At 38.3% G+C, this 27,815-nt stretch overlaps 1 protein-coding gene across 1 annotated transcript; it reads left to right on the forward strand.

The window, feature by feature from the left end:
• LOC121430403 lies at nt 1–27,728 on the forward strand. Its single transcript, XM_041627689.1, has 7 exons — nt 1–215; nt 4,771–4,940; nt 8,906–9,233; nt 12,642–12,782; nt 24,436–24,619; nt 24,998–25,166; nt 27,274–27,728. The coding sequence occupies exons 1-7, from the start codon at nt 156–158 to the stop codon at nt 27,512–27,514; spliced, it is 1,293 nt and encodes a 430-aa protein (XP_041483623.1). The 5' UTR covers nt 1–155; the 3' UTR covers nt 27,515–27,728.
• Nucleotides 27,729–27,815: the final 87 nt, after the last annotated feature.

Raw genomic sequence — 27,815 nt, forward strand, 5'->3', positions numbered from 1 at the left:
GGCTTGTCGAGGCTTGCACGCAAGACGTCTGTCGCTCTCGCATCGTCATCGCTGCTCGACCGAATGGAAGTTTTAAGGATATTCGGTTTAGAAGAGTCTGTGAACCCGAGCTAACAAGGACTATCAAACTTTGAGTGCATACTTACTTCTGCAAGATGTGTTCCACTATTATCCAAGTCTTATTCCTGCTTCCTCTAGTCTGTTTGACGCCACTGGTAAGATGCATATTATGATTCTGTGCCATATATAAAGTTTGCTAATTTCTCAATTATTTGCTATTTCTAAAAATGTTTTTATTTTACTCTAACAGCATTAATGTGTTACAGTACCTTTTTTTTATTTTTTTGCTTTTATTTTCAATTTTGGGGATTCACTTTCATTTTTTTTTTTTATTTCCATACGGCCTCACTATTTTTGTGTTTACATTTTCATTTATCATTTTAGAAAGCAAGGAAAATCTGCGACATTCAATTGTCTCTCATTCACCTCTAGTTCATTGTGGTGTCCCTAAAGGCTCAATTCTAGGTCCTCTGTTATTTCTTTTTTTTTTCTCACGAAAATCTCACTTCCTTAAAAAATACATGTATGTATGAAATACATTTGGTATCATAGTGTTTTAAAAGCTGCCAAACTATCCGTTAACACCAATTGAAAACAAGCAATTACAAACATTCTCACATGTATCTAGATCTGATACTCCAATTCACTACAGATTACAATTGGCACGGAAAACTCACTTTAGATTTTTACGTGTTATCATAGATCTGCACTGCATCACAATGTGTCTTTCGAAAAATATTAGAATAAATTTCCAAATTAAAATTTATTCTACGTCATAAAGCTTTTTCTATATAATATAGAAATTTTCTTTGTATATATTTTATATATAAACAATTTCATGTTATATATTGTATTATTTTGATAGCAGAATTAAGAACTAACAAACAAACCAACACATTCATAATTTTTGCAAAATTTTCATTACTCATGCAGGCTTTAAACAAAGGAAAATAATAGATTAAAAAATACTAATAACAATATGATTTTATTTCTAAAGTTGAAGGAAAATAAGAAGCGAATTTGAAGTAAATCTGAAAGAGTAACAAAACAGGAAGGGAAAGTAAGCAGACAACATGGGCGAGACCTCGCTGAGGTTCTGGGTGACGAAATACCCTACGAAAAAAATCCATGAAACCCTGGCATGAACATGTTTTTTTAAGTTTACCCTTGTTTGAACATCATGTTCGTGATGAAACCACGAGGGAATATTCCCGAGAATAACCCGAGCATGAAAATATTTCCAAAAAGTCCATTACCCTCTGTTCATTCTCCCCCCCCCTTTTTTTGCACCATGGAATGACGTTGTGTACAAATCTCTGTCGTAGAGGGCATACAGTATGATTTTAGAGTCGTACAGTAAGTCTAGAGTAGAAATGTTTATAGGTTTCGCATTGACGCATATTGGAAACTGTGGATGAAAGTTATGAGTGGATGCTGCTTATCCTGACAATAACTTGATTTTAATAAAAGTAGAAAAACAAATTAGAGAAAATAATGGTGGGTTACAGTCCGTAATTCCGAAGGTTCGTCATTTCGAATGTTCTTCGATCCGAAGGTTCGGAAACACGTAAATGTCCTGTACCTCGATGTCCGTTAATGCGAAAACGAAAAAGGGTTCGTTAAGCCGAAGATTAATCCGAAGGTTCGTTAATCAGAAAACAGAATAGGGTTCGTTAATTGTTTGTAGTTTGTACATGTATATTGTAGCATTTTGGATAACGGAAAATTAACAAATCTGAATTGATTTGTTTTTGTATTTTGCATTTGATTGTCTGTTGTACAGGTAGTATTTTGTCGAACGGAAATGTATATTCAAAATCTAAAATAAACATTTTCCTTTGTGATTACATGAACTAAACACTATGGCCCGTATTCTGGTAGCAGGTTTAACTTAAACTCAGGTTTAAAGTTGTGGTTTAAGTATGGTTAGCCAATTGTTACATTTAATCACTAACAGTAGAGATATCATACCTCAGCTCATTTGGCTCTCAAATCATTCACAATTGTCCAGGAAGTATAAATAGATGATTGTCTTCACCATCGATGAATCAGGAAAGAGCACAGTAAACATTAGAAACATACAACTTGGTAAAAATTGATACTTTTGGCTTCCTATACTTAACCACAACTTTAAACCTGAGTTTATTAAGTTAAACCCGACTTCAGAATACGGGCCTATGAAGTTTAATATTGTAACTCTAAAAATGACTGAGCCTAACATAATATTTAGAGAGGGTATAAGGTGGTGCTGGGGGTGAGGTCCTTGAGTGAGGTTTGGGGTTGTGTTGGCCGATGCAGTGAAAAATATCAACGAAAACTTATATATTATTTATTATCCGTGTCGTGTTTGCATGTTTGTTTGTCTTTATTGCCATAAATAAACATACATGCAGGGGCGGATCCAGCTCCCGCCAATAAGGTGGACCCGATATTTTTTTCACCCATATTCTCCCCGATGGCCGCTCAAAGTTGATTTTTGTTTGTTTCTTTGAAGGGGTTGTCGCAGTGGCGTAATGAGCCAAACAGTTAGAGGGGGGTTCGATACGGCATATCGCATAAAATTAATAAGAAGTTGCAAGCGAGCAAAGCGAGCGAGCAATTTTTGTTGTTGACATTTTTAATACAAGGACGTTTTGCAGTTAGCCATTAAGACAATACATATTTCAACTATTAAATGATGTGAGCTCGAAGCGCGAACTGAATTTTTTTTTTTGACATTCCGACCTAAAAAAATTCACATTTCTAAGCACATTTTGTAATCATTAACGGTATAGGTATAAAACCAAACAATTTATGCGAGCGCGAAGCGCGATCGGAAAAATAAATGAGATTTCAGATCTAAAATGGGACACTCCTTTCATGTTTTGTAAATCTTGAAAAAGGATGGGTAATTTGGTATCTTCCTATATTATTTTATTCAGTCGTCTCCCTCCTCTTATTTTTTTTCTTTCTTTTCCTCCTTTCTTTCCCATTCTTTTCTTTATTTCCTTCCCCTTTTTTCATTTTTGCTCCGCCAATAGGGGGGGGGGGGCCTCGACGCCCCCCCTGGATCCGCCTATATACATGAACAAACATATGATAAAATTCCTGAAAAATATATATATTGGAAGATAGCCAATTTTAGTGATATTAACAAAATATCACTGTTCTTCCTCGGGGTCCTAATTAAAGAAAACAACTTAAAACGATACATGAAAAGCATAAACAATGATTAGCTCACTATTAAGATGACTAAATATAATCGTATAAAATTTCGTTATTTAACATTTTATTATTTCGTTATTTTTTGTATTTGTGTGTCTGTGTCTGCTTCTGTTTATGGTGACTCCCGTAGGAACTCGGCAGTACAGCGTTTTGCTGGTACGCGCCAAACTAGTAAACAATTACCTAAGAAACTATTACGTCTCGGTTAATCAGTCACAGTGGCTGACCTTGAAATAGCTATAATTGCCTGTCATCATAACAAGCCATCTTATTGCCAGTTTTCTTGACGATTTCCATTCCATATGAATAAGTAGAAGACCATTCCGAATAATTCATGGTTTATTTTTCCGCGTTTGACATCCTTTTCATATCAAAAATCTGTCAAAATTTGTTTCTTACTTGTGTATTCATTAGGTACATTTTCTTGACGATATACGACCCTCGCCCTAAAAAAAAAAACAGTGGTCACTGTGTATGTTTGTGTGTGGGGGGGGGCGGGGGTATGAAACTTATCAGATTAAATTTCAGTCAAATCGGCACGTAGGCTCATGCAGAATAGAATAAAAAGAAGCTTTCTTATCAATATCTGAATGCATAATCGTAATCATAACTTTATCTTATATCTGTCAAATTTGTCTGGCCTTTATCCCGCTTTGGGGGGCATTTTTCGGATACATTAGAAAAAAAACAGGTGTGTGTGAATATATATTATCATCAACATCCGATATGAATACAGTGGAATGCTGTCTACATCGGGCTTCCGTTTTATGAAGCTTGTTGTATCGCGAACTTTCGTTGACCTTGAAATAATGGCAGCTTGCAATAATTACGATTGCATTTTGATTGGATAAAAAGAACTTCGTCGTGAAATTATGCGGTTTAAAAAATTATTGTAACAGGTAGTGGTAAACAGGACCCACGATCTTGTGAGGTTCAGTCTTACTAAAAATACATATACAGGCAGGTGAAAATAAACTGTGAACATTTCTTTGTGAATGTGAGTTGAGAGCAATACATCTGAAACACACAAACCATGGATCGCAATATTAAGATTAATACTTGAAAGAACGAAGAAAGAAGAAAAAAGAAAGAAAGACAGAAATAAATAAATAAATATATGAATAGATAGATAGATCAAATATAAATAAATATAAAGAAAGAAAGAAAGAAAAAAAGAAAGAGAGAGAGAGAAAGAAAGAAAGAGGACGATTAAGAAGAGGAAGAGAGAAAGAAAAATGTAGAAAACAACATCAACAAAAGAGGAAGAAATAAAAGATTAAGGAGAATAAAGAAAAAGAAGAAGAAAAAAAAGAAGAAGGAGAAGAAAAAGAAGAAGAAGAAGAGGAGGACGACGACGAGGGGTGTTGGTGTCGAAGTTGGAAGAAAGTGTGATTTTATAAGTCAATGTGACCATGCGAAATTGGTAGATATATCAATTTGGACGTCTAGTGAAATACAAAATTCAATTTGATTTACTTCTTACCTCGTTTTGATTTTTCAAATCAGGTTGGGAAACCTAAGATCGTGGAAGCGCAGAAGTTACGACCCCTATCAAGTATCTCCAATGATATTACAGACAGCAGCACGGAGCAGACGACGTCCTCACTCGATCACACACTCTCTGATATCGATCGCAGGATCGATAGTCTGGATTCACAGATTCAGAATTTAAATGTGTGAGTATACATAATCCTAGAATTAAAATGGATCGGGTGAATCAAAGGGGGAGATTATAAAAACAAAACAAATATATTTTTTTCCATTTCAATAATATTACTAAGATCGTTGAAATACGGATATATGTGACATATATACCCCAAACCCTTACACATAAAAACAATGTATGAAATTATAATTGCAATGACCATAAATATATTTGCAGATTAGAAAAACAGATAATTTGATAATGGCATATTCGAAATGACGATAAACTAATGAAAAAAAATAACGTGGCCTTACGCAGCGGTAACACTCGGTATCCTTTGAATACAATGTTAAAGGACAAGTCCATCCATTTGATTTGAATAAAAAGAGAAAAATAAGCATAACACTGAAAGTTTCATCAAAATCGGATGTAAAATAAAAAGTTATGGCATTTTAAAGTTTCGCTTATTTTTCACAAAACAGTGATATGCACAACTCAGTGGCATGCAAATGAGTCATTCGATGATGTCCATCACTCACTATGTCTTTTGTTTTTTATTGTTTGAATTATACAATATTTATATTACAAATTTGACAATACGGACCAACTTGACTGAACCATGTAATATTAAACAATGCTAATTCCACGTGTTCAGGGAGGAATTAATCGTTGTTTCACTTGACATTGAGGAGAAAATTAGAATATTTCATATAATAAAATACAAAAGAAATAGTGAGTGGATGACGTCATCAGTCTCCTCAATTGCATACCGACCAGGATGTGCATATATAACTGCTTTGTGAAATTAAGAGACACTTTAAAATGTCATAACTTACTTATTTTACATCCGATTTTGATGGAATTTTCAGTGTTATGCTTGTTGGATTTTTCTCTTTTTATTCAAATCAAATTTCTATTGGGGTGGACTTGTCCTTTAACACAACCTCTCTATGAGAAGTGAATGCATAAGGGAAAGAAACACTACAAAAGTTTAAAAACTATGAAGAACCACATTCGTATGGTTTGAAGGGTTTTATAAAAATCAACATAATCCAGTAATTCCTGTCGAAGACTGATCTTCAAGATACGATATTTGTTCAGAGAGAGAGAGAAAAAAAAATCGAATTTCGTCGGCGGGAACATAATACTTTTGCCACTCTCCACCCAGGTGTAGTTGGACTAAACATGAGGACATGGTAGGAATGCATTCTTTGAATCCACGAGAGCCTGATCGGGGCCCGTTTCATAAAGCTGTTCGTAAGTTACGAATGACTTTACGAACGACCGGTGACCCTTTCTTGTGCTATATGATGTATCCCTATGTAGCTGACTTATGTGTAAAAACATGTTCCAGTCGTTCGTAAAGTTGTGCGTGACTTTACGAACTTCATGAAACAACATCCAGGATAGCCGTAGCAACAGCAATACACCATAAAGATGTTGAATACTATAATAGTATTATCATAATCATTATTATGATTCTACCCCCAAAAACCCTGCACGGTAAGATAAATATGATTGTAGTATTCCGTAAATTTTAGGATCCTTTAGCTGATACGGGAAAAAAAGCCTTGTAAGAAATTATTAGCTGTTGTTATCAATAATTAGTCTTCTATTCCGTTACGGTCGTAATATATTAATAGGATATGGAGTAAAGTTTCAAATTGATAACTATATTGCTTATCACACTCTTTAAACATGCACTCTTAACACTCTTAAAAAACACAAACATTATGTTGGTGAATTTATTGGTAAGAATATATACCAGACGTTTGGTTGATATTTGTAATGGTCAAACATAATTATATTAACCAACAAATTTATTACTTTGACCAATTTTTCAGATTTTAGCTGTGGTGGACGTGACTTTATTTTTCTTGCTTAAATGGTGTATAATTCTTACTAAAATGATGATAAAGAAATATAAATTATTTTCAAATGGTATCCAAATTATCAGTTTGATATTCATGAGAAATTAAAAAAAAATATTACAAGACATGGAACACTCATAATACATATGAAATGATCTGATTTCATCTTTTCATAAATTTCATAACATAACATTGGGAATATTTTGATATACATGTGTAAATGCACAAAATGGAAATGTTTAAGATAATCGTAAAACGAATCTATGCACTTCCCTAAAGTAATGAATGTCGAATATTTTGTTGATGAAAAGGAAATGTTTATAACAATTTTATTGAGGGAAGCAGCAGTCTGCTGTTGATCATTTTATATTAATGATGGCCACAAAAAAGAGAGGTGATAGATACAAAATCATCGAAGAATCTTATGTGTATCACTAACAAAAAAAGAACAAAAATATGGAAGGGGTGGTAGAGATGACCGAGGGTCCGTTGCAGAAAGAGTTGCGTTTAAACGCAAGTCAAAAAACCAATCGCAAGTCCCAAATGCGCACTGTTGATTGGTTGAAAATCAAGTTGCGAATGATTTTTAGAGTCGATTAGAACTCTTTCTGCAATGGAAGAGGGTGGTATAGAGATGACGAGAACTGATAAGCCATGGTGTAATTTCCTTCAGCAAGAAACTCATCCACATTGTGCTGCACTCAACCCAGGTGATATGAATGGATACCCGGTAGGAGGAAATTCCTTGAATGCTTGAGCACCTAGGCAGCTCAGCTAAAGCCGGGGTAATCATAATCGCAGGACCCGCTGGGAGAAGAGTTTTCGGAACTGAAGTGGCTACCCTGGGTAGATATATCTATATTATCATAGGGAGAATGCTTTAAAAGGGAGAACAGCAAATTCTTTCGAACACAATCGTTTACTAAGCCGTCATGACTTGAACATAAAGCTCAACGAAGCGTCAAGCAAAATGATTTTTACAACAAAAAAAAGAGAAGTAAATAAATAAAAGGTGACAGAGGACACCTAAGCGGCGGTAATGAAATATTGAGGACGTGCCTGAATTGGCGTTTGCAAAGTCAGAAGAGTTCAATTGGTTAGGGAAGGTCACTTAAATAAGGGCACTGGGGTAGTAGGGGCAAACCATAAATAGTAGGGGGCTTGTTTTTTATTGATCGAAATTAGATGGTATTCATGCAGTACGTGCTGAGATCGGACAGTAATGTGTGATAAATGAGATAATATTTCTAATTTTAACAAGAAAGCTAAAAGCATGACACCGTGGAGTGCTGTTCATATCTTGATAGGCAGTCTACCTAATTTCCCATTTGTGTCTCGTCTATCTTGTGTAAGAAGACATTAAGATTTAATTCAGGAAAATATGATACGGTAATCAATATTCGTTTACGTGCACATTGCAGCGTATCCGACTGTTTCAAATTTGGAAGTGGTATTTTCATCCAATCCATGAAATATTAAAACAAATCAAATTATACAGGGGAAAAACACATTTGTGTCCTCTATATCGATTCCTCTTTAATGATTCAATCAGGATTGTGAATTATTGTGATACATTGATTTCGAAAAGTAGCTGAACTACACTAAGCGTAAAGGTAAGCCTATTTTGACAGGTAGTTTTTCATAAAACTTTATGCATGATATCGATGGGCTGTGTTGGTTGATAATTTCGATTCTCATCATCTTATTTTTTTTTAAATCAGACATTTTGGTTGGACTTAATTGTTAACGAAATATTGCATTCAAAGGTTATTGTTGTGTGAGACAACATGATTAGGGTAATAAGAAAGTAATTTCTAAAGTAATTTCTAATTTCTGTGTTGCAAACAGACTTGAAGTAAGTCTTTACCCTTTAATCACAATAAAATTTATCGGTTTTGGAGACGGTTTCGTCAGATAACGTCATATTTTAAGAAACAAATTAAATTCCCATTTTCCATGCCCGCCTTGATTTTTCTAAAGCATAGGCGTACGGGCATCACAGGAGCCCAGAAACGCAGGAAAATCTGCCCTACCCGCTCCCCGAGTGGTGGATGTGAAATTATTTAATCTTGAACCTTAATCTACTCCCTTTATCAAATCGATTTTATTTTCTCTTCTTCTAAAGTGCATTGAAGCAAATTTCAGAGAGGACCCCGAGTGTTTCCGATATAGAGTCGGAGAATGCCGAGCTTCGCCGAATGCTAAGAAATTTCGAGCGTTTCTTCGGCTCACTTTACGCGGAGAAGCCCGAAGCCTTTGACGCCGACGCGAACGCCGAAATCAGGTTGTCGAAGCTCAACGAATACCTTGGCAACAGGGAGGCGGAGCTTGCAGGTTTGCGCCCGGCACCATCGACGGTGATTGACGCAGGTGAAACGTTTGACCCGGAAGTACTTGGTAGAGCCCTCCTCCAAATCACAGAAGAAAATTCAAAACTGGCTGAGAAAGTTCAGGTAATTGACATCATTAACAGCAAACAAAACCACTTGCCATTCTTTGAAATTAAACTTAAAGTGACATGACATAAGGGGCTTTTCCTTCGCAATCCGTCCCTTCAGACTACTTCTTCACTCGTTCTCCTCGTTGTAAACCAAGTGATTGAGGTCGAGGGAACGACTTAAGTAAATATAGGTACGGGTTAGTCCGGGGGGGGGGTCAAATTTATTGCTTTACACACACGTGGCCAAATTATTTCCAAAACCCCCTAAACGAGTTATTCTCTGTGTGCAAAGTAACCCCCTAAACAAGCTATTTGCGGGCTTTACAGTGTATTTCACAATTTGGCCCCTAAACAAGTTGTCACCAGAATGTGACCCCGGCGAAAAAGCTTGGGGAAAAAACATCCCTAAACACGTTTGGCTAGTATTAAAAAAAAGCTTTGAAAAAACATACCCTAAATACGTTTGACCCTGCGATTGACCATTGACCAGTTTTCTGCGATTGACCAGTCTTTCAAAATACCCCTTAAAGAAGGTGTATTTTCTACCCTTAACGAATACACGCGCGGCCTGCGTCCAAAACTGAAAAAAACTCACCCCTTCAAACGCGTTTTTTTTGGTCACGTGTGTGTACAGTAATATTTTGACCCCCCCCCCGGGCGAGTATAAGTAAGTCAAGGAAAGGAGTTAGTGAGTCGCGGTAACAAGTTAGCGAGTCTACATGGTCTAAGGAACAAGTTTGTTAGTCTAGGAAACAAGATACTATAGTAGTGAATTTTATAGAGAACAAGTTAGTAAGTCGAGGAACGAGTTAGTGAGTGGAGGAAACGATCGAGTTTAGTGAGTCGAGAGAACGAGTAAGTAAATCGCGGGGACTAGTAAGTCGAAGTAAAAAGTTGGTAAGACGAGGGAACGAGTGATTCGAAACGAAATGGTGAGTCTCGGAAACAGGTTAGTAGCCATAAGAAAACGAGTTAGTGAGTCGGGAGAACGAGTTGTAATTTGATGGAACGAGTAATAATGAGTCATGGAAACGACGTAGTTATTCAAAGGAATTAGTAAGTCGATATAATAATTTAGAAAGTCAAAAGAATCAGTTCTTGCGTCGAAGGAACGAGTTATAAGTCAAATGAACAGGTAAGTCTATATAATGAGTCTTTAAATCCAAATGTCAGGGGAATGGGTTAGTGGGTCGAGGGAATGAGTTGGTAAGTCGAAGGAAATAAGTGATTCGAGGGAATGAGTAAGTGATTCGAAGAAACTAGTGAGTAAGTCGAGATAATAAGTTAGCAAGTCAAGAGAATGAGTTACAGGTCGAGCGAAATAAGTCGAAGGAACAGGTATTAAGTCGAGGTAATGATTTAGTAAGTCTAGAAAACGATTAAGTGTGCCGAAGGAACAAGTTAATGAGTCGTGGGAATTAGTAAATAAGTAGAGAGAACGAGTTGGAGAGTAAAGGGAACAATACGTAAGTCGAGGGAACAAGTTAGTGGGTCGATGGAACGAGTAAGTAAGACGAGGTAACAAGTTGGTAAATCGCGGGAACGATTCATATGTCGGGGGAATGGGTTAGTAAGTCGAGGGAACGAGAGGGTGATTCGATGGAACTAGTTAGTAATTCGAGGAACATGGTATTAAGAAGGAAACGAATCGAGGTAACAAGTTGGTATTTCGCGGAAACGAGTTAATTAGTCAAAGGAGCTCGTACGAAAGTAGAAAGAACGAGTTTGTAAGTCATGGGCACGATTCAGTCAGTCGGCAAGCCCCTGTGTTAATGAGCAAATCGGCAAGATTTATCCAAGTCCTCTCGGGGCTGAATTCATGTCCCTGCAAAATCTCGTGAATTGTGAGACTTTTTTCTCAAAGAATTTAACCACTTTTTCCTGGAGTAAAATTGATTATTTTTGTACCATTGGGAAGAGTAAATGTTACTCTTTCATATTGGTAATTTCTTTTGAATAAAATATTTTGATAAATAAGTGAATTTTTTACCAGAAAAGATGCATCAAACAGAATTTTCTTCCTCTGTTTTCACTTGCAAATTGTGCAACATTTTGTGTTTTAGGCACCAACATTATTTATATCATCAGAAAGCTCAAACTCTATACTTTCTTACAATGTCACTCTTGGTATGTGGCATCTTTTAGATGGGTCAGCAGCCAGCTTTTCCATCAAGATGCAAGACGAGATTTCTAAAATTTCTGAGTAACATAAAATCCAGAGTTCTGATTGGCTGAATAATGTTTTCACAACAACAGGCGCGGGTTATTTGAAGAGATTACCACATGGTGAGTGTGACCTTGCAGAGGCCCAGTGTGGGGAACATTGGAATTTGCGTGGGTGTGTGGTCTCTGTGACCAATCAGAGTGCAGTATTCTTGTTTTTGAGCTGCTAAATGTACTTGGCCTATGAAAAGCTGGCTGCTGACCCATCTAAGATACATCTTCTTATACAAATTATATCATATTAAAGCGTAGATCTTCAGCTTTATTATGATCTAAAAATCATTTGTGCTCAAACAGAAATCAAGTGTGAAAACAACAACATTTGTTGCATGAAAAAAATCATTTTGTTTCATGTTTTATATCAAAGGTTTTCCCTATATTACAACATTTTTTTAAAAATTCCAAACACATGACCTGAAAGAATGATTCTTCTTCTTTACAAAGATACCAAAAACATGAAATTTGATTAATATTTAGAGCAGCAATGGCAGAATAAAAAGAGGTGTTTTGGTTCGCACCAAGCTCATTAATAATGCAAAAACCCTATAGTCATGAATATCACTTGGATAAAAGAAGCTACTTTTTCAGGGCTTGCCGACTGACTGGATTTACGAGAACATGTCATGTCACTTTCTGGGTTCCTTGGTACTTCGGACATCGTATCGTTATAACATTCCGATGTTGCTAACAAAAACGTAGTGATAGTTTATTGACTGATTCTTAATTGAAATTTGAACTTGACCATTAATAAGATCAAGCACGGTCTATAAACTTGGTAGGTGTGTTATGAACCCTGAGTATGTTTGTATTTTGAATTTAGTTAATGTCACTGTTCAAGCATGAAAAATGGTGCTACAGTAAATCAAATGTTAAATAAATGAATAGATACATAATGAATAAATAACATAAATAGATGAAATAAAACAAAAGAAAAAAAATCGATGATTAGTTTGGAACCAAATTCTTGTGTTATTTTATTTTTTCAATCTATCTCAAGATGAACCCAAACTCTGAAAAATGAATGATTTTCGGTTAAAGAATCCCTTAATACAAACGGTTGATTACATTAAGAATAATGTAAATATTTTTATAGGTTCTTGAATGAGACTGATATTATATTTAATTTTTTCTTGAATAAGACACATTAGTTTGAATATTTTGATAACATGAATAAGATGAACAATTCGCGTTATTGCAGATACTTCAATCTAAAGTGGATATTACTATTCCACGGAAGGCGACTGGTCGTGATGACGTCATCAGACAGAAGAGGAGACGCAGGAGCCCACGTGATCTTCCTACACAGTCCGTAAACAATAGTACCACAATAACCAACGAGGTAAGTTGGTGTGTGGGTGTGTGTGTGTGTGTGTGTGAGGCTGAGAGTGGACGTGTATGTGTTAATGACTTTTTACAGCTATGCATCACTGGTATGATTATTCACGTCTGGTGCCGACCTTTAACGTCACCGTCCAAAAGATGTGACTATTACTCGAACCTCGAAACAATTTTTTTTCTCGGGGGGATGAGCTCCAAGAGTTAAGGAAATTTGTGATATTGGTCATTTCATTACAAGGGAAAAATGATATATTGTGGGACGTACAGGGAGGGGAGTCTATCTATCAATATAATTGATGCCACTAATACCACGTCCAATTAATGCGATGATTTGTTTTTTTTTTGCTTTCAGTTTTGTTAGCGAGCGAGCTGTAGCGACCGAACCAAGAAATTAATCCAAACTGTTCAAAAATGGTGTTTTAGAACGATTTACCCACACGTATAGAACTGAGAGACATGTGATCTCGTTTCACAATAAGGAGACAACTTGAGTGGAGTTGTCTCTGTCTCCGGAACGAGTGAGAAAATTCCCCAGTTTCATGAGCAACACTTGACAATATTATTTTGTGGAAGCGCCGTGGTGTAGCGGTTCTGACTCTCGCCTTGTAATCGGAGGGTCGTGTGTTCGAATCCCACCATGACCTACCGTCCTTTGGCAAGGCGTTAATCCATACTTTGCCACTCTCGACCCAGGTGCTAAATGCTGGGTACCCGATAGGATGCGAAAGCCTATATGCCTAGCAATTGAGTCTTAGAACTCTTGCTGGAATGCTTCCCAGGGAGTGGAGAAAGTGCATACATTATATGCGGGCATGCACCGATGACCGGGGTAATAATATATCTGTAAAGCGCTTCGAGACGTCGTTCCGATGTGTTAATCGCTATATAAGTGCGGAATATTATACATTTTGAGAACTCTCAACTGTGAATCTTTGTCTCACTTGAGCGATTTTTTTTGGGGGGAGGGTCACAACTTCACCTGTTGAACTGCCCCTGACGAAAAGACATTAAAAATAGGGGTATTTAGCATTTAAAGTGGGACTGAAATCCACGGATCCCGGTGAATCCAATTCCATCTGTGATTTATGGTAGTCGAGAAATACAAAGCCAGCCCGAGCCTGGCATGACACTTGCACGATTTTGAGTCACGCATTGGCAAACTTAAGTCGTGCCAGTGCGCAAACTAGTCGTGAGCTGACGTGAAGTGTGCGTAAACACGTCGTGACATGTCGTGGCTGCGTGCCATGTCGGGACGAGAATTTTGAAATGTTCAAAATTTTGGTCACGACAAAATTTAGCCACCGGGTCGTGAACTATGCGCAAACTGTTCGTGAACTCGTCGGGACGATGCGGGATCGAGGATGCGTGCCAGTGCGTGGCAGTGCGCGCCATGCCACGACTGTCACGAATGGATTACGAACAGCTCACGTCGTGTTCACGAATAGTTCAGCACGACACCGTCCGAATTGCGCAAACTCGTCGCCGGTGCCAATGGGGGAAGTGCGTAAACTATGCGCAAACTATGCGTGAACTCGTCGTGCCAGTTCGTGTCAATGTGGACACTGACGGGCACGCATTCGTGAACTCATCGTGAACTTGTCGTGAACTTGTCGTGAACTATGCGTGAACAAGTCGTAAAACAGTGCAGGAGCCTCCCAGTTCGTGCCCCCAAAATGGCACGACTTGCCACGACACAATCGTGGCCAAAAGTCGTGCAAGTGTCAGCCTGGCTTGACACTTGCACGGTTTTGTGTCACGCATTGGCACGACTCAAGTTGTGCCAGTGCGCAAACTAGTCGTGAACTGGTGTGAAGTGTGCGTAAACACGTCGTGACACGTCGTGACTGCGTGCCATGTCGGGACGAGAATTTTGAAATGTTCAAAATTTTGGTCACGACAAAATTTAGCGACCGGGTCATGAACTATGCGCAAACTGTTCGTGAACTCGTCATGAATTCGTCGGGACGATGCGTGCCAGTGTGTGGCAGTGCGCGCCATGCCACGACTGTCACGAATAGTTCAGCACGACACCGTCCGAATTGCGCAAACTCGTCGTGCCAATGCGGGAAGTGCGTAAACTATGCGTGAACTCGTCGTGCAAGTTCGTGTCAATGTGGACACTGACGGGCACGCATTCGTGAACTATTCGTGAACTCGTCGTGAACTTGTCGTGAACTATGCGTGATTAAGTCGCAAACAGTGCGGGAGCCTCCCAGTTCGTGCCCCCAAAATTCCACGACTTGCCACGACAAAATCGTGGCCAAAAGTCGTGCAATTGTCAGCCTGGCTTTATGCACTTCCGTAAGACAATCGAAAATATTTTATAGATTTCGGTCTAGAATTCATGTTGATTTTTCAAACAATGTTCTTCATCCATGTTGTCAAAGAGCACGATTAAATTTCTAAATGTATCGCAGAGATAATGACAAAATATCGAAATTTGTTGACTCCGCGTGTTTTCGTTGAGAAAAAAAACAATAAAATTGCTACGTATGAAAAAATAAAGGCAAGAGGATCTCATGGAATATGTTGATGTATTTATGAAGCCACATATTGACACGTTTACATATTTGATAAAATATCGATTTTTTTTTTCAAAAATCAAGTACGTGAATATTTCCGCCTACTAGATAGCGATCCATTTCACATATTCGTTGAAAAAAAAATATACTAAAGGGTGAAAAGGAAGTGTAAGAAAATTCATTGAAAATTCTCACCATGCTGCATTGTAAGGCTTAAATCAAACCATTTTTTTTTCGAAAGAATGAAAAAGAAATCTTGGGGTTTAGACGGTTAATGCTTGCCTGAACGAAGCCACATTGTGTATTAGGTTTGGGGAGTATAATTATAATAATGACAATAAATACGCGATATTAAAATACATTATCTCTATTAACTGCATGCTATTTACCCAACATTAGCACGGCTACCATGATCGTGTGATAGAGCATTCAAGGATTTATTTTGCTACACCTGGGAAGAGATCGGCAAACGTAAATAAGTGCCTTACCGAAGGACGTAAGTCTTAGGATTTAATTCCCGTATCTTGTGGTTCAAAGTCCGTAGAGTCATCCACTGAGCCACAACACCTTTAAGTATTCTAAGCCAAGAAACATAATCAAGAACAAATTAAAATAATGTTACTTGTCACCTTTTTATTTCTTTATTTTTTTTCTTTATCAAAGTTGTTGTTTTATTTTGGTTTGTTTGTTTACGATCATGTCTAATTATGTAAATATTGTGATTTCTTGTAATTGATTATTTATGAAAATTATAAAAACAAATTAAAAAAAGTATTCTAAGCCGACAACGATGGGTATTTTTCGTTGTCGATTATCAGCCATCTACCCATTTTAGGAAACATGACATGCATTTATCACTTTATTTTTGATTAAAATTCTCCACCCCCCTCTTATAACCACGTCAACAAATCGCGGAAGGAAAATAATACATCTAGTTTGTCACATGTGTTTACCATTGACATTTCATTACAAAATCTTTTCCATTAGTGTCCATGCCAGGATTGATCGTAACGGTAATCTCATCTCCCAACATAAATAAATACAAATATCATTAGTAACGGTTTCATTTAATTATCAGAACAGTATGTAGACTTGGAAGAGAATTAAAAAAAACACTCTAAGTATTCAGATGCCATATTTCTCAGTTCCAAGTTAATCGACACCTCAAGGAGATGAAAGATCTATTCATTCTGACCTAAAATCTCACTTGTATTTACCGTTGACATTTCATTTCAAACTCTTTCCATTAGTGCTTATGTCAGGTTGGACTGTAACGTTAATCTTTGCATAATTAGAACAACCATGATATCTACGTTTCCAACATAAAGAAGAAGAACAATTATTATTGGTCGGTTTAATTTAATTTGAGTATTGGGCCTGGGAAAGAAAATTAACAAATCTCTGTATGATCAGATGTCAGTTTAAAATTTCTCAGTTTAAAATTGACTGACATCTCGAGTGGAAGAATATATGAAACTAATATTGGTACTGGTAGTGCAAGTTATCATATTTATATTATTAAAGGCATCTAGCCTCAAAATGTTAATAAGTTTTTGTACCAGGACGCTGGAGGAATCATAGAACACAGCAAATGCATCATTTGGAATTACATGTCAAATCATAAAGAAAGCTTAGAAGTCTTTGTCGAAAATTGCTGGATCGGAGCAGCGGTTTCGTCCTACGTGCTGACGAAAAATTGAAACTATTTTGTAAGGCTAGACCAGATTCCAGGACGAAACTGCTGTTTCGATTCGCCAACCCTCGACAAAGACCTCATTGGCATGAAGGGTATCTAACAATACATGCTCTATGTTCCCGAAAGCGTTCTGCGCTGCGGTTGCAGCGCAGAACTTTCTAATTCGTGTTGTAGAACGCGCCTTCCAAGCTTGTCCGCAAGCAAACATTGGCAAATGGGAGGCTGAATGCTCCCCCCCCCCCCGTCGGGGAGGGCCACTGACGTATGAACTTGTGCCGCCCTTGTCAGCATTGCCAGCAGTTACTAAGCATAATTATCATTTTTATCCTTTTTTAATTGACCAGCCCCCGTTCTCCCCCGTTCCTGAGCCCCCTCCCCCATTTTTAGGCGTCAGTTTTCGGAGATCCCCGTTTCAGGTTAATTTACAATCCATCCATCTAATGCGTAGGCTACTCACTTCATTGCATCTTCAGTTCCTATGGGTATGTTTTCAGATATTTGGGTCGCACGCCCTCACCGTTTTCAAATCCAAGTGCCCCTTTAGGGGGCGCTGAAGGTTGTAACCTTGTTGCTGTCTGCATAATCTACATTCAATTCAAACATACTTCGATATTGAAACATAAATGTTACATAAAGTTGTATTGCCTTATGCTACGGCGTATAAGTTTGCTGTGGCGTATAAGTTTGACAACGAACAATGACACCATCACTGTTGCGGATCCCTAGGACATGTCTTGGCATGGATTGTTTTGTAAAACAACCCAGGGTCCCGTTGCTCACAGGTTAGCGATTAATAGTACGCTTGATTTTTTCCGATTAAATATTCATTATAGTCAATGCAATCAATCGTCAAACATGTTCTGCGATCATTGCTAAGCTTTGTGTTATACGGGCCACGGAAGTGGCAACTGTTCTCCCGTAGGCTAAGCTCAGTAAAATATAATTCTGAGTCCGGTTTCATGAAGACTTGTTATAATAACGTGTTGAACCATCAAGAAAAAATATATAAGTGTTTCTAAAACCACCTTCTAACTCGCAGTTAATACCGCGATACCTACAAAAACGACAGCAAACGCCATATCAGGGACTACAACTGCTGCACTGCTCACTTTTCCATTCGAATCAACGGAACCATTTCTGATAGATGTAAGGGGACAAATGTCATCATCGGAAAGCATGGTTATGTTGCGTCGTGCTAGGTGGATCGGCTCGTGGCACCGAGGACCACTTGTCAGTGATGACCGGAGCCAGTGAGACAGATACCTGATAGCACAGTCACATATCCAAGGGTTACCTTCAAGATGCAAGATGCGGGAAAAGATGGGTAAGCTGGAAGGTTGGACAGACACCAACGCGTTGTTCTGCAGGGAAATACGAACGTTACTTAGCCCATGAAAGGTGAAAGCATCGATGAACTGAATGCGGTTGTGCTGGAGCTGGATCTCGAGGAGGAAGGCACAAGGTTCGAAGGTGAAGGAATCGAGTCTGGTAAGTCGGTTGTGACCCATATTTAGAGTAATCAGAGATGGAAGGAAGCGAAGCTCCTCATGGGACATGGACCTGATTTCATTGTGACTGAGGTCAAGACTCTTTAACGACATGGCATCCAACTTTGGGAAAACCTGGAGGAAGTTTCGATGCATCTCCAAGGAAAATTTTAACATGGGAAATATGAGAGACGTATTCGGAGCTAAAAGAGTGTTGTTACCAAAAGCTGAACTGTTGTTTATCCGAATAACGCCAGGAACGCTCTTCAATGATTCCAAGATAAGCGATGAGATACCATGGAAATTAATACTCGATAGATCTATGTTAAAGACATTCAGGAGTGGTGTTGCATCTGCTTGCACTATCAAAGGATTCAAACTTAAATTAATGATCTGCAAGGAATTACAAATTCTTAAAATAGTAATCGAAATGAATTCAATACGGTTGCAAGAGACGTCTATTTGATTAATATTACAGCTCTCATTTTCATGTGTGAAGTGTTGGTGTGTAAGCTGCCTGATAAGGTTACCAGACAGGTCAGCAGTGTACAGAGTATTGCAGAATGAGTCAGGAATGGCTTTTATTTGGTTTCGAGCGGCGTAGATAGACCCTGCTTTGCTTCGAATGTTCGGGAAATCACGAAGGTACAGACCAAGAATCGTCAAGAGATTGCCGGTGATATTGAGCTCTTGGAGACACGACAGATTTTGCAAATATCTCTTATCAATATCGTTTAAGAGATTTTCGCTCAGATCCACAAATCCTAACGTATGAAATCGATGAAGAGAAATATGTTCGATTCTTTGAATTCTGTTGTGACTAATGAAGAGCTCTCTTACGCTTATATCTTCCAGCAGGTGAACATCGGTGATGAAGTTTTGCGAAAGGTCTAGTCGGTCGAGTTGAGGAAATTTTTCGAGTCCCAGAAAAACTTGTTTTATTCGGTTTCCTCTGAGGCTGAGAACTTGTAGAGTGAACTTCGATCCCAAAATTGGAAATTGCAGCAAGGCATTGTGGTCTAAGATGAGAACCCGCAATGCCCTTGACTCGCTAAACACATTAGGGTCAACAGATTGAATTGTATTGAATGAAAGGTCTACAAAAGCAAGGGTGGAACAGTTTCTGAAACCCTGCAGGACCTTAACACTATTTCCTTTTAAATAGACACTCCGCAGATTGCTTCGATCGTCCAACCAACTTAAATCACTCGCAAGGTTATGATTGGCTTCCAAAGTTCTGAGCTCTGGAAGCCGAGTCAGCACGATAGATAATTCACTTAGTTTGTTGTGGCTCACATCCAAATATATCAAGGGACATAGTGTCCCGTGCAAACTCTTGTTCATAATCGATGTATCTGAAGGTTCTGATATCGATAAAAATCTTATATTGTTTCCAGCCAAACTGAGAACCGCTAGCGATGGCATCATGTAAGTGTTGAGCATTACCGCACCATGAATTTGGCATCGGTCTAAGATGAGAGCCCTCAACGAATGCATGGTTGAAGAACTACTAATGCTTGAAATTTTGTTATCACTTAAGTCGAGATCGGTCAGGAAAGGCATCTGGGAAACATCGTCTAATATGCCAATCCCATTTCCTCTCAATGAGAGAGTCGTTCCTCGAAGAAATTTTACATCCGACTTTTTAAAAGCAAATGGCATAATTTTCCAAGAATTCGGGGCTATGATGGTGTGGATCAGGTTATTTTCGAGCAGAAGTTCCACCAAAGATGTCATGTTCGTCAAATCGGGGATGACGCAGATGTAATTATCATTCAAGCATACAAAAGAAACTAAATGCGCATGCGTCATTTGATGGAGGTCAAATGTTGTGAGACCAACATCTTCTGCGGTTATTGAAGACACTTTAGCGGTTAAACTTGACAAGTTTCGGAGGTTATTTCCAGACAAGTAAAAGCCGACTCCTTTCGGACAAACGATGCAAACTCCTTGGAAATCACGTTCATTGATAGCTTGAACAATATTAGAGAGAAGGAGCACTTCCACCAAATTTGGAAGATTTCGAATGGGGGATACGTCAGTAATGCGATTCCAGTTCAGATTTAGATGTCTCAGCTGACTTAGCCCTGCGAACGCATCAAGCTCGATCGTACTTATCTGATTAGACGCCAGGCTCAAACTCGACAATTTGGTGAAATTCACGAAAGTATAACTGTGCAGTGTTCTGATTCGATTCCTGGCTAGCGTGTAGGTATATACCTCAAAGGTCTCAAGTTCCGGTACTTTGGTCAGAAACAATCTGCTGCAGTCTACCGTGCTCCCTTCATCGTAGCATATGCACATAAAAGGACTCTGACTGGCAATTATGGAAAGGGACAGCGTTGTGAAGACTGTGAACAGAAAAAGCTTAGAAAAATGTTGGTGATTAGGAGCCAGATGATGTTCCCGGAGTGCCATCTTGGGGTGCGTTTATTCGACACTTTTTTACCCTAGAATCATGATTAGAATCATGATTCAAATCACGATTCTGCAGAATCACGATTGCGTTTAGTCGAAATTGAATATAATCATGATTAGAATCACAAACATGAAACACGAAAAAAGGGGCGTTTGGAAAGACGTTTCTGTAGAATCACGAACGAAAAAGGTCGTATAAACGATATCGTGATTTGAATCATGATTCTATGACGTCATTGTGTCGTGCTTCTTCCGGGTTCGACTCAAAGGCGCGCGCTGTGTTTCGTGCAGGTTAATTTTCGTGTAGCAGTATTGCCAGCATTTAGGAATTATCATTCTGTGTATTGTACCCCCGGGGTTGTACTGTAGCGTCATTTGTATATTTCATTGTTTTCATCAATCATTTCTTCAAGTTCCAAAGGCACAAATTGGACTGATCGACGATGAATTAACTCAGGGCTCTGCTTGTGCTTTGGGCTCAGCCTGAAGCACAAGCATCCTTTACCGGGATTCACAGAAATAAGACGATCCCTTTCAGCGGCGCTTGCGAGGGAGGGATTTCAACGGAGATGTGGCACCGCCTATCGAGACAAAATTAACAGAATTCGTGCCCAGTACAGGACCATCATAGACAAGAAAAATCGATCGGGAGGTGGGAGGGAGGATAATGACCCCTTCTGGTTCCCGATCAAAAACAATATGAGGTACAATACACGGAATTCTGGAAGTAAAAGATTTATTTTTCGGAAGCCGAGTAAGCGTTGCACTTGCACAAACGTTTGCTCGTTAGCTCCGGCGGCAGCAAAAATCTAGCAGCCGACGTGAAGTTAGAAACACGTGCGAAAATGTTGACCTATACTTCCTGGGTCAAACTGCGCACTGTGATGCGCACTGGATCGGCCCGAATTCAGGGAGAAACAGCGTTAGAAAGATGGTCGTATAAACGCTGATTCTGTCGGATCGTGATTCATGCTGCTGTTTTGAATCATGATTCAAATTGTGATTCAAATCATGATTCTGGGTCGAGGTCGCATAAACGCAACCTTGGACGACACTACCTGATGGATAACGACTGGAGTTGTGCAGGAAGGCAGCACGTCCACGTCTCTCGTTGTTTGCCGGTAGGTGGCCTATGATGACTCGCAATCATGAATAATAAAATGATCAAGGAGGACACGCGAAGGATTAAAGGGTTTAGGGAGTTGATGGAGTTTTGAATCTTTAATTGATCTGAAGAGTGCAGCAGACCCGTAGGCATGATTTTTTTTAGGGGGGGGTCTGAATTATAAAAAAATTGACTATTTCTAGTTTCAATGCGAGTGCCGGGAAATACACATTTCCCTGATTGGCCGCTATCAAGCTATATCTAAACACTGAAATCTTAAGTATATCATAACTTTATTCTTAAAAACATGACAAGGCATCTCTAAAAGATAAAAAAAAATGATGCAAGTATGTATACAGACCTGAAAATTGAACCTTCTGAGCAATTTTTCACCAAGTTAACGCGAGCGTGAAGCATTAGCTGAAAAAATGTTAATACACTAACTTCAAAAGGGGCCTGTTAAGGACTGTTTGAAGTGACTCATGAGGAAATGTTTTTATATTCTGACATGAAAACGTGAAATTCTAAGCACGGGTTGTAACCATGAATAGGAGGAGTATCTAACTGAACCGTTGATGCCAGCGCGAAACACGAGGTGAAGTATTTGGTATTCCAACCTAAAAGCTGGTCTGTTTTTAGCACAATTTAATAAAGGAGGAATCATACGAGCGTGAACTGCAAGGTGAAATTTTTGGCGATGTAGACCAAGACTTTAACATATACATGTATTACTTCAATCTGATAAAACGTACATTGTATGCCAATAAAAAAAAATTAACGTGCGCGTGAAGATCGAGTTTGACATATCAAGCACTGTTTGATGGTCTATGTTAGGACCATTATGCAAAGGACATTTTGTATTACTATAGCGAAAAAAAAAACATAACACGAGCTTTAACCTACGAAAAAATATCAACACTTTTGTAATCATGAACGGATGCGTATATCACTGAAATAAATCGCAAAACAAATTTTGAGGATTCAAACGATTGAAGGTCAATATTGATTTAAAATTGTGATACTGAATTTTGATACTAATTATTCATTATTATTTTTTTACCATTCTTTCCATCAAAAAATTATTTAAACCCTGTCATACTTTTGTCATGCCCTCGAGAATGACGAGAAATTAATTTATTTTCTTGCTAAAAGCAAAATCGGTTAATTTGATAGAATATCTTGATCGCAATGAGTTGTTAGCACAGGATTATGATTTATCATAAACGGAATCCAACTTTGATGGCAATAATTAGAAACAATCAAGCTTACAATTGCCAACATAGTTTGGCATGCGTGGGCCGGGAAAAGAGCTGTAGATCAAGAGACTATCTTACTCATTAATATGCACTCTACTTACTAGTAATTTGTGGCTATTTTTTGTTGATTCTGTATGAATTAGTTTTCATTATCGTTTGCAAGGTCTTGTAAACCTACTTATTACCTAGTATTAGTCTTTCCATTGCATGGAACCCACAAGAAAGAAACAACACGCTCATGCAAGGGAAGCGGTGGAGTGTGGATTAATCTTCTGACTTTGAAACAGAGGGTCGTGGGTTTGAATCCCAGCCATGGCGTAATTTCCTTCGTCAAGAAATTCATCCACATTGTGCTGCATTTAATATATAATATCCAACCCCCATTCCACAGAGATCAAGACTGCTGAAAGACCTTTGAAAGACCGTGAATTCTGGTTGATCTTTCAGAGGTCTCGTCTCTCAATGAACCTACAACGGTCTTTGAGGTCTTACACGAGTCCTGACCAATCTTTCAGTGGTCTTCGCGGTCTTCATGGGCTCCAAAACTTTTTGAAACGGTTCAAAACAGTCTTACAACGGTCTTCCCGGAAAATGGTCTTTCAGTGGTCTTTCAGCAGTCTTTCAACGGTCTTACGATGAACTTTCAAATGTCTTAATAGTCTTTCAATGATCTTTCGACAGTCTCTCAAGATTTTTTTGCGGAGATCACTGAAAGACCACACAAAGTCCATGGAAAGAATTCTGAAAAATCACTTGTACAAAAGGTCTCTGAAAGACCACTGAAATATCTCTGTAGGACTAGTCTAAGACCAGTAATAGAAGAAATATCCATCAGTCTTTCAGAGTTCTTTGAGGGATCTTTCTGAGCCATTCCACAGAGATGACAAATTTCAGTGATCTTAAAGACCGCTGTAAGACTTCACAAATTTCAGTGGTCTTTCAATGGTCTCCGTTCTGTGGAATGGGGGCTAAATAGGGAGCGCACAGGGATATTATGTCATAATGACTTGTGGGAATTATGTGCTATACAAGAACTGCGTATTTTGGAACTTCGTGCGCACTTGAACTTTTGGGGTACATGTATCTATTAAGTTTTTCCGGTGACTTCAAAAGAGCCTGTTGTTGCTTTAACCAATGTTAAAAAACCCGATGTATTTCCCCTATTCCCAGACGTTATCCACGATCGAACGCATGGTGGCGCAAGAGATTGCTTCGGTATTGTCTACATTCAATGACTCATCGTCGTTCAATTCGAGCAGCAACACGGTTTATTCCGACATCAGCGATGAGGGCATGACGACGTCGGAGGAAATCGAGATCCTAACCGAAGATCTACTCGGGATTCCCACTTCTCGTAAGTTCTCACCAGGGTTGTTTTACTTATTCATGTATGCATCTATTTATTTGTTTATTCATTCATCTATTAATTAACTAATCAATGCATAAATAAATAGATAAATGAATGAATAAATAAATTAAATAAATAAATGAATTGATTGATTGATTTGTTGACTCATTCACTCGCTCCTCCATTTGTTATTTTTTATAAATAAAATTTATTTATTCATCCATTCATTTCTTTATTTTCTCATTCATTCATCGATTCATCAAATTAGTATCAAGTATCAGTTAAAAATCAATCTTATGAAAAATACACGTAAACTGTTCTCATAACGTACCTACTTTTCGGTAGATGACTGGTGACCTCAAACATTTCCTTTCCCACTTAAAGGTAGGAGGAAGTCGGCCTTTTCAGTTGCAAGTATGTCGTCACTCTTGGGGTCAACGTCACCACAGTACGTGACCTTTGACCATGTCTACGTCAACAAAGGACGGGATTATCTTATCGACAATCACACGTTTGCCTGTGAGATCACTGGATTCTATTTCATTACGTTCAAGTAAGATTTTTATGTTTTAAGGCCTGGTCGCACCGCCCGAGCGTTGTTGGAGCGGTAGGGAGAGAGGGTCGAATTTCGCTCACAAAATTGGGGGAAAATCGAAAACAAAAATCGAAAGCCACAAAAAAAACAACAATCGAAATCGAAAATGGTGAACAGTAGCGAGCGGTGATGATTTTTTCTCCGCTCCAACAACGCTCGGGCGGTGTGACCAGTCCTTAAAGGGGAATAAAAACTTTTGAATAAGTAGGCTTGTGTCGAAACAGAAAAATCAAAGAATAATAAAGGAAATTTGAGAAAAATCGGAAAATAATGACAAAATTATGAGCATTGTAATATTGCAATCACTATAATGCTATGGACATCCTCCCATTTGCAATGCGACAAGGATGTGTGATGTCACATGTGAACAACTTTCCCTTTGATGGACTATAAAAATACCCTCAAAATGTCTCTTTCTGTTTTTTCTTGTGGTAATACAAACGCTTTATCCATGGTGTATTCTTTAAAAATCTGTATTCCATGCCCTCCTATAGAAACAACACATGATCTACTGATAAATGTGATAAAAGAGGCAATTTAAGTGAAATATGTATTAAAGTAATGTAGAGAGTTGTTCACAAGTGATATCACAAATTCTTTGTCGCATTGCCAATTTGAGGATCTCCATAGCATAAGTGATCGCAATATTCAAATGCTCATAACTTTCCTATTATTTGTCCGATTTTTATCAAACTTTATAGGTTTCTTTGATTTTTCTGTTTTCACACAAGATATCTTGTTCCAAAGGTTTCATTTTCCTTTAAATTCCGGTCAAAAATTTACAAAACCATGTATGAGCTAAAGTCGGGGTGCGATAATTTTCCCCGTCAGTACTTGTGTAACTGACGTGAGAGGGCAGTATAACGTAGCTATAATTTTTCATGAATAAGTCCATGGCAATGACGGTATAATAGGGTTTATTCATTCAGACTATACGCCTCGTGAATATTTATGGAAACCCGAAACATAAGGATTTTCGACGCATCGATTAAGATCGATTGATGTACGTCGCTCAATTTGTAAATCAAACCTGCAATATAGTTCAAGGACGCAGATTCGAGTCTCGCGAAGAACGATTTTTTTTTCAAGAATTCTTTGTTGAATTAAAAATTTAGTCCAAGATTTTTTGGTTTGATTCAAAGTCTCAAATGCAGCCCTCTCGCGTCGGATTAACAAGTACTGACGGAGAAAAAAAAATCGCAGCCGGGGTAAAAGTGTGCCTCGGAATAAATTATTTCTAGATAGATGGCGCTATAAAAGAATCTTGAATAAAGATGTCTATTATCAATTATTATCATTATCATCATTCCCCCTCCACATGGTTCTTTAATTTAAAAAAATTCCAAAGATCATTATACGATATAAAATAAAATCTGCTTACAAGCATTGTAGATATCCAATATTTATAACACAATGCTAGAAATCATCAGGGACGTTGGTATAATTTACATAGTATGATATATTGATTATACATTAATCATACATTATTATGATGCATGGGTAAATGTTCATTACTATTATCATCATCACCATCATCATCATTATTTTTAAGTATGCTATAATCATGAAGATAAAAACAACAATTAAAAAGTAAGGTGTGATAGCTTAGTCTTTAGAGCGGGCAAAAACATTATGTTGTATGTCCAGAGTCAAGGACGAAACTGCTGTTTTGATTCACAAATTTTCGACAAAGACTTCTTGGTTGATCTTTGTCATGAGGCATTTGACAATACATTAACTATATTCTGAACACTCCGTATGATTCAAAGCAAAAAACTCCCTGATATCCGAGTTTCTTGGAAACACATGGGGACGTTTCGCCTTACCGCACAAAGGCCGATAGCGCGCACTGCATGTCGTCTTCCCGCAGAAAATCCGTTTTAGTGAACAGTGCGAGCTAACGGCCTTTATGTAATGCGCGGGAAAGTGACGCGCAGTCCGCGCTTACGGCCTTTGTGCGGGGAAAGCGACGTCATCACTAATATTTCAAGAAATATAATTCCATGACATCAAAAGTAAAACACTATTCGAAGCTTACTTCCTTTCATTCCTAATCTGCACACAGCTTGAGGTCATTTGATGGACGCAATCTTGGCGTATCGCTGATCAAGAACGACGAGGTGATGACTGCGATCTATTCGGACGCCAGCACTCGCAACGTTATGGAGAGCCAGAGCGTAATCTTACACCTAGAACGGGGGGATCGGATTTATTTACGACTCGGCCCTTCGACAACTTACGGAATTTACAGCGATTCTCGGAAGTACAGTACCTTCAGTGGCTTCCTCTTGTACCGCGGATATTAGAAGGCGGTGTTAACTGGGAGTTTGTTTTGTCAGGGGGGGAGGGGTGCAACAAGATGCTGGGGGAGGTAGGGACAGAGATGATACAAAAAGGGCTTGTGCCATATTACAGTTTACCCAGCGCTTTGTGTAAATTTAAGTAAAATATACGAATGTTCAGGCCCAATTTACCCGATGTTTTGTGAATATTTAAAGCTAAAGTTATACAAACTGTCGGGTAAATTAGACTCGGTCTTCCGGTAATTTAGGGTTTTTTTTCCTCGAATGGAAGGGTCACACGATCACCCGATATGATGACACCAGC

This window comes from Lytechinus variegatus, chromosome 16 (assembly GCF_018143015.1).
Source record: "Lytechinus variegatus isolate NC3 chromosome 16, Lvar_3.0, whole genome shotgun sequence".
NCBI lineage: Eukaryota > Metazoa > Echinodermata > Echinoidea > Temnopleuroida > Toxopneustidae > Lytechinus > Lytechinus variegatus.